The sequence below is a fragment of the Rosa chinensis genome, chromosome 2 (genome assembly GCF_002994745.2).
Source record: "Rosa chinensis cultivar Old Blush chromosome 2, RchiOBHm-V2, whole genome shotgun sequence".
NCBI classification, from domain to species: domain Eukaryota; kingdom Viridiplantae; phylum Streptophyta; class Magnoliopsida; order Rosales; family Rosaceae; genus Rosa; species Rosa chinensis.
Window position 1 is genome coordinate 60,042,246 of NC_037089.1, and position 8,115 is coordinate 60,050,360.

At 38.3% G+C, this 8,115-nt stretch overlaps 1 protein-coding gene across 2 annotated transcripts; it reads left to right on the plus strand.

Moving 5' to 3' along the window:
• Positions 1 to 342: 342 nt before the first annotated feature.
• On the plus strand, positions 343 to 7,846 carry LOC112188341 (ubiquitin carboxyl-terminal hydrolase 6). Of its 2 annotated transcripts, none has more exons than XM_024327434.2 (18): positions 343 to 497; positions 1,129 to 1,274; positions 1,419 to 1,454; positions 1,594 to 1,701; positions 1,964 to 2,064; positions 2,143 to 2,269; positions 2,820 to 2,879; positions 2,970 to 3,037; positions 3,171 to 3,221; positions 5,678 to 5,786; positions 5,905 to 5,993; positions 6,235 to 6,304; positions 6,488 to 6,568; positions 6,656 to 6,751; positions 6,849 to 6,897; positions 7,002 to 7,127; positions 7,211 to 7,285; positions 7,515 to 7,846. In XM_024327434.2, exons 1-18 carry the CDS (start codon positions 488 to 490, stop codon positions 7,568 to 7,570), a joined length of 1,458 nt encoding a protein of 485 aa, XP_024183202.1. In that variant the 5' UTR covers positions 343 to 487; the 3' UTR covers positions 7,571 to 7,846. The 2 variants fall into 2 exon arrangements, with proteins under 2 accessions (XP_024183202.1, XP_024183203.1); XM_024327435.2 differs by having other exon boundaries at positions 7,008 to 7,127.
• The last annotated feature ends 269 nt before the right edge of the window (positions 7,847 to 8,115 follow it).

Genomic DNA, 8,115 nt, shown 5'->3' on the forward strand with positions numbered 1-8,115 from the left:
TAAAATTGAAAGCTCGATTTACCTAAATTTAAACGAAAACGAGTCATACAAGTGTTCCCTTAAAATTACCAAAAAAGAAATTTTATAATGAAATAGTCATCCATGGCTCTACGCAGCCAAATCGGAAATCGATGATGCATTCACAATTGTGATATACAATCATAAATATGAACGGTTCAAGTTTAACAAATATGATTCATCTATTAATTTGATCTACTTAAGTATCTCAACTATTCTAAAAAAGATCCCTTAAATTGGAAAAAATAAAATAAAAATTTCCTTTGTGGAAAGTGGCCAAATAATAATTTTTCTACTGGTTCGGGTTGGGGTTCGCGTTCGGGCTCGGGCTCGGGCTCGGGCTCGGACTGGCTCTTTATAAAGCAAGAGCTAGAAATAAGAAGAAGCACGTTTGTCTTTCCTGTTCTCCAAGCTATACTCTCTCAAAATCGCAAGCTTCGACCTTTACACCGCCAAACCCTTTTCAACCATGATTAACGGTTAGACCACCTCCTCGAGCTTACTATCTAGCTCATCTCAATAATCTACTACTTGATCGATTTTATTTCCAGTCCAAAATTGGTGCTTTTCCCTTTTTCTAATTTGTTCGAGCTTTTTATGTTCTTCAATGTTCAATTTTGTGGCGCAATTAGGGTTTATTGTTCAATTAGTTTGATCTTGGTGACCGGAGGTTTTTGATGCTTTGTATTGTTTAAGCATTATGTTAAACCGCGTTATTGGGCAACTGAGGTCCATTTTTTGTGGATTTTAATTGAATATAGGATCTGGGTCTTTGGAATTTTGGCATTTCTGGTGTGGGTTTTGGTTTTTAGGCGAATGGGTTCGGTTTTCGTGTTTTCGGTTTAGAGTAGAGTATGTAGAGTTGTCAGTCAGTTTGGTTTCTTGTGCTGTATTTAGCTTACTTGAGAATGTTGTAGTGCTGAGAATGCTACCTAAAGATGCTGCATATTGTTTACGAAAGGAAAAGTAGGTTTTGTTTGGTGTGGAATATGCTCTGTATGTGGTCAGCTTAAGCTGAGGATAAAAGAAATCCATCTGAAATAGTATCGGATGTGTGTTTGGTGACTTGGGTTTATTGATTGACAACTATTGTCTTATTTCTTTTTGTAGTGAGCGTAAAATGGCAGAAGGAGCTTTTCAAAGCTGTGGAAATTGACACTACCCAGCCCCCTTATGTATTCAAGTGCCAATTATACGACTTAACAGGGGTGCCTCCTGAAAGACAGAAGATAATGGTTAAAGGTGGTTTGTTGAAGGTGAGTGGTTGGCAATTTTCTGCACCTTCATAAATCCTTGCTTATACTGTAAATACCAACGGAATTCTTCTGCATATGTCTCAGTAAGAGTTGCTTACATGGCATGCGGTTAGTGTGTTCCTGACTTCTCTTGTCTGTGTGCAGGATGATGCAGATTGGTCGACATTAGGAGTAAAGGAGGTGGGGGTTGTTTTGGAGTGCATTATTTCACTCACTATTTATTTTTTGTTATTTTATCACAAATGTTGCTTAGTGACATAAATTCTCCATTTTGACTTTAATAAGAATAAGAAATGATTCATAATGTATACTTTTATAGGGTCAAAAATTGATGATGATGGGGACCGCAGATGAGATTGTCAAGGCTCCAGAGAAGGGTACTGTTTTTGTAGAAGATCTACCAGAAGAAGAACAAGCTATCAACTTGGTATGATTATGTGCTCTACGAATTTATCTAGACCTTTTTTTTTTTTTCGGTTGAGTGAACAACTTGTTCTATGTGGCTGTATGAAAAATATGATTTTAAGTTGTTATCATTGACCTTCTCTTCTCATTGCTTTGTGCCTGTGATAGTCCCTTACAAACTTCTCCCATCTCTTTCCTTTAGAGTTTACTCTTTACACTGCCGTCATCTGTTTTCTTTTGCCTCATCTTTAAAATATTTCAGCCTATGTTACTTTTACTTTCAGGGTCATAGTGCTGGTCTATTTAATTTGGGAAACACCTGTTATATGAACTCCACTGTACAATGTCTGCATTCTGTTCCAGAGTTGAAGTCAGCTTTGATCAAGTAAGTTAGCTTCTGTTAATAATTGTCTTGCAGTTTATTTAACCTCAAACCAGTGATCAAAATGCATTTTTTCTTTAGCTACTCACATTCAGGAAGAAGCAATGACGTGGATCAGACTTCTCACACATTGACTGTTGCAACTCGTGATTTATTCAATGAACTGGATAAAAGTGTCAAGCCTGTGGCACCCATGCAATTTTGGATGGTTTGTCATCTTATTTTACTATGGATCAACTTCTCAAACACTTTCTATCTCTTTGTGAAACTTGAGAGACTCCTAGGAATATAGGCTCTGTGTGGGATTACTTCTCTAGGAGTTCCCTTATAACTGTTTTGGTAGAAGCGCGGAGTTTAAAAAAAAAATTCAAGTGTTTTTCGTGAAAGCACTGCCAATGGTTTTTAAGGAAGCACAGACCAAGTGCATCTTCAAATGATACCAAATATTGCTTTAATAACTTAGTGGCACTTTTAACAATTTCTGCCAAATGCATACAAAAGTGGCTTTGATAGTCTAAAAGCGTGTTTGCTAATTTTAGAAGCAATCCCAAATGGAGCCATAATCTTGATTTGCTTGCATTTCAACTATCAGGTTATGTTATATATATATATATATATATATTATGTATTTTTTAATTTCTTTATTGGAGATCGTAGCTGAGCATTCTTCTTAGAAACTATGTCAGTCAAAACAATAATAAACTCCTATACCTATATTTTCTTAAAGTATGAGTGGATTTACTATATTGTATTTGCAGGTGCTGCGTAAAAAGTATCCTCAATTTGGTCAGCTCCATAACAATTCCTTCATGCAACAGGTTTCCATCTGTCGCTTAATTGTACCGCTACTTCTGCTTCACTCTTGTTACTGGTAGTTTGGTAATCTTTTTGATTTAAATGTGTAACAGGATGCTGAAGAATGTTGGACACAACTTCTATACACCCTTTCTCAGTCTTTGAGATCTTCTGGTTCAAGGTAGTTTATTCTTATATACATATATTTTAACCCAACTGGCATTCTTTCTACTCTATTTTATTTGCCAGTTCATGTTCTGAGTTTATACATATTGAAATCTATAATGATTGTTGGTTTGAACAATGTCTTGCAGTGAGAATCCAGATACAGTGAAGGCCCTTTTCGGTGTCGACCTAGTTAGCAGGTTTGATATCTCTATTACTGTTATTTAATTAGATTGACTCCACTCAATAGCGTGCTGAGATTTACTGTTGACAGTTTTCTTTGTTGATATTCAAACATAACAATGTATTTCACTAGTCGGATGATTTGTTCTGGACAAGAAATGAAGTAAATGTTTGAAATAATTGTATGGTTTTTTTCTGCATAATGTGTATGGCTCTACACTGAAGAACTACTATCAATCTTTTATGCCAATGCTGTTTTTATCAATTTGTGTGGTTTCTTTTCTTCCTGCTTGACATATGACCGACTCATTAAGGATCATTATTTATGATTTCATAGACAGAATACCCACTTAGGAATAGTGAAATTGCCAATTTACCTCTAGGTTGTTTATTTATTTTTTATCTCACCAAGTGATCAAAATAAGCTGTGCCTCCAGCTTATTTTCATCATTTTTTATAATGGAATCATGGGTAAATATGTTGACTGGAGTGGGGCACATAAAGGGTAAGAAAGAAACAGGGGGAGAATGTTTTGATCTGGGTATTTATGGATGAGCGTCAATAGCCAAGAGGAAAGTGAGGAAGGTGAAGAGAGATAATGAGCAGAGGGTTCAGATTCATTGTCAAGGCGTGGGAAGTGGGAAGCAACATTGTGTAAAAACATAATGGAGGAAAGAAAAAGGGCCAAAGCTTTATACATAACCATGTCCACAGCCCCTGCAGATGATGGCCCTTTATTCACAACCCTTTATCAAGCTGAGAAGGTCCTCGCCAATGATGGCTTGGGCACAAGTAACACGCACATGGCCAAGGTAAGTACTTCTGGACAGATGGGTGTATGTGGGTTGGTGAATGGCAAAAGGGCAAGACAGCAGATAAGGGAAAGTTAGCTGGTCTTCTGGTGCCCCAGTGCCACTTATGAAGGAGACTTCAAAACTGTGTTTTATGGATGGTAAGGGGACTTTATACAGGTTCTTGTGGAAGGTTCATGGGCTGAATTTGAGGTATGGTCAAGGGGACTAAGAGCTTTATCAATGGGGATTATTATGAGGGTGAATGGCCCCAAGGATTGCAGGACGGCTAAGGGCAGTATCAATGGAGGAATATGAATCATTACATCGGTCAGTTAAGGAATGGAAAGATTTTTGGGAGTTGGAGCATATGGGAATGGTCTTGGGAAGAAGGATTGCCTGAAAGAAATGGTACATTAAGGTGCGCTGATGGGAGCTTCTATGTGGGTGTTTGGAGTGAGTCAAAAGATCCGAATGGGACTTTTTACTTTCTTCCACAGCGTGTTCTTCTGGTGGTCATGTGGATTGGGATCCTCAGCAGGTGTTTGCAGTGGACTTGGATGATTCTAAGGTATGTCTGGTGGGCGACTATTTCAATTTCTCCTTCACAGAAGATGCTGAATTCGCATGGAATGTAAGCCACCTATTTATAAGCAGAGAAATGAAGGGATTGCGAGGCTGAGGGACCTTCCAATGGGAGGGTGAGTAATTAGTACAGGATCCAATTGTGATAGAACTGGGAGGGACTGTCCAATGGGGTTGTTTTGTTTTCAGGAGTCTTGCAGGCAAGTGGACAGAGATTGCGATTTCCTTGAACAGGAAATAATAACAAAATATTCTTTCAGTTGGTCTTCACTTCCAAGAAGCTTCATGCAGAGATGAGATGGGTACACTTTGCATGAAGCTTCTTGGAAGTGAAGACCATACTTCTGGAGTTTGCACTCTTACCGGAAGTGGTGATCCTGACAGTGAAGGAGCCTGTCACGTTTCTCAAGGTGAGATGGGTTGGCTTTTTCTTGACCCAAACTGGTGGGCTTCCACTAGATTAGGCATTAATATGCCAGCATGGGCTGAAAGGACACTGAGAAGAACCGATTGTGGTGATGCACACAGTTGGTTAGAGAACCAACAGGGAGCTGTATGATGTCATTCTGTTTTCTTTGGATAATTGGCATGCTACAGGACTACTGATATCAGGAAAAAACTTGAGCATGCATACAAGTCGTTCAAATATGTCCCAAGTCCAATCTCTTCTGTTCATCCAAAGCCATACCTAGACATTTTTGTGCTTTTGTCTTTGGAGTTTTTGTAGAAGACATGTGACAGCAGTATAGTTAGACCCAAATTTTTTACTTTAAATGTGGGCAGGCAGTCATCTGTGTGTAGTCTGGTCTATAGTTGAAATGACAATGCTTGCTAGCAGAATCATCAGTGAGGTCATTGATATGGCACATTCGCTTTGAGAGGTTAGGGGGTAGATTGATAAATTGACGGCTAAGGAGGTAAGTTGAAAACTTCACCATTCCTAGGGGGTATTTTGGTCATTGTTCCTTAAAACTTAATATATAGTAATGTTTCAGAAGAAGCATTTCATGATCTAAGATTTTTTGTATGAACTGTCATGATTTATGAGTAATCTGTATTCATTATGCTGAATCTTTGTACAATTGATGTGTGGCTAGGGTGCACTGCGCAGAAAGTGGGGAAGAAAGCTCAGAAACAGAGTCAGTTCATTCCCTTAAATGCCACATATCACAAGAGGTGAACCATTTGCATGAAGGGTTAAAACATGTAAGTGTAATCACATCTCTGTTGGAGGTCTTACTTTTTGTTCGCCGTAACATGTAATGATGTTATGCGGACACAGGATAAACCTACATCATTCTGATTGTTGCAATACACAATGTAGGGTTTAAAATCGGAGTTGGAAAAAAATTCTCCTTCTTTGGGGCGTAGTGCAGTCTACGTGAAGGAGTCCCGTATCAATGGCCTGCCAAGGTACAAATCTGTATTATTCTTCATATAGCATTGTATGTCACTTGTCTCTAATCTTGCAGTGTCTCTAATCTTGCAGTATCCAACTGTATGGGTCACACTATTATGAATTGAGTGAATGACTTGTGCCATTATATATCGTATTCTGTAGATCACTCAATTAAGTTTGTGTATCTGGACCCCTCTCAATTATTTGCTGGGTTGCCCTCCATAATTTTTTAATTTTTAAAAATTTTCTCTCTAGGTATTTGACCATTCAGTTTGTCCGCTTTTTCTGGAAGAGGGAATCAAATCAGAAGGCCAAGATTTTACGGGTAATTCCTGTTTTCTTTTATCCAGAAATCAGATTTTCCATATATTAAGAGGAAATAAGAAGTATTTTGTATGAGAATAGAGTTTCGTGGAAAGGTCTTGACAGTTTTAGAGTTTGATGCCAGTTTACTTCACTTGAATTTTGTTAGCATCACCGACTTTTAAGCTGTTTTCACTTTTCTCAGAAAGTGGATTATCCTTTGGAATTGGATGTTTATGATCTGTGTTCAGAGGATCTTCGCAAAAAATTGGAAGCTCCTCGCCGGGTATATACTTCGCTTTTGCTCTAATGAGAAGATATTGATTTTTATTTCCTTTTTGTTGTCCTAATTACTTCAACTTCAAACTGTCAGATTTTGAGGGATGAGGAAGGTAAAAAACTTGGTTTGAAACCCAGTGAAAAGAGCTCTGGTTCAAAAGACAATGATATCAAGATGTCTGATGCAGAGGTGATTACTCAACCTTGCTGTACATATTCACACAAGAAACACATGAATGCATATGTGATTATGTTGAACGCATCTCAAATCTGTTATATGTATACAGGGAGCCTCAAATGGAAGTGGAGAACCCTCTAATGCTATGTCTGATGAAGGTAATTGTCAGTGAACCTGTCAAATTATGGGGTCTTTTGCTTGTTTACTCGGCTTCATTACATGTCTGGCTTGCATTATTGCATCATTTGACTGTGTCATATAGCTGCAGGTGTTCAACCTGAGAAGGAAACACAATTGACTGGAGTTTATGATTTGGTTGCTGTGCTGACACACAAGGGTCGCAGTGCTGACTCGGGGCATTATGTTGCCTGGGTCAAGCAAGAAAGTGGTTAGCTTTCTGGAACAACTTGTACTTTGTTAGCATGCTATTATTCAAACTTTTAACTAATTGACTTCTTTTGTTGGTTCAAGGGAAATGGATCGAGTATGATGACGATAGTCCCATCCCACAGCGGGAGGAAGATATCACAAAACTCTCTGGAGGAGGTAAGATTGCTGCTAATTCTTTGCTAATAGCATAATGTTCGCTCAGACTACCACATGCTTCTGTGACCCATACAAGACATAGATATATGCCATTCATTGTCATATAAATTCCAACAATTGTTTTGTCACTTAACATTGCTGGTGGTTTTGCATGCCTTTACTGTGGCATTTCATGTGCAGTCGCTCCAAAATTGTCCATTAACCTTATGCTGCTGCCTGCTTATTTCAGGTGATTGGCATATGGCCTATATCTGCTTGTATAAGGCCCGCGTACTTCCTATGTGATATTTCCTTTATCTCAATCAAAATTTGAAAGCTTGAAATTTCCTGCATGTCTGCATTTCAAGAATTAGATTCTACACAATTGTTCTTTTGCCATTGAAGTTTGTCCCGCCGGGGTGCCAGAAAAAAACAAAAAAAAAAAAAACTTGTCATGATTTAGATGTGATAGCTATGAAAGTGAATCTTTGCTTACATTGAAGTCGTCAAATGTGTGTTGGAAAGAAAATTCGTTGTTATTAGATGCTTTTTATGATAAGAAAGTGAATTTCAGTATTTCCATTTTTTTCCCCGTTGAGTGATGATTGCAAGCGTTGATGATGGCGAAGGTAGATTACTTAAGAGCAAGTTCACCAGTTGAGCCTGACCGGTCAAGACTATTCACTGCTTTTTTGCCTTATATTTCCACTATTGAGGTTGGCTGGTCAGAAACTATTTACAAAATGTCAAGAATGGTCACTTTCGTAGTCAAGAAGTTGACCGTGATGAGCAGTGGTAGGAGGCTAGGAGCTTTAGTATATTTAGAATGACCGGGATTGTAACAAGTTGGG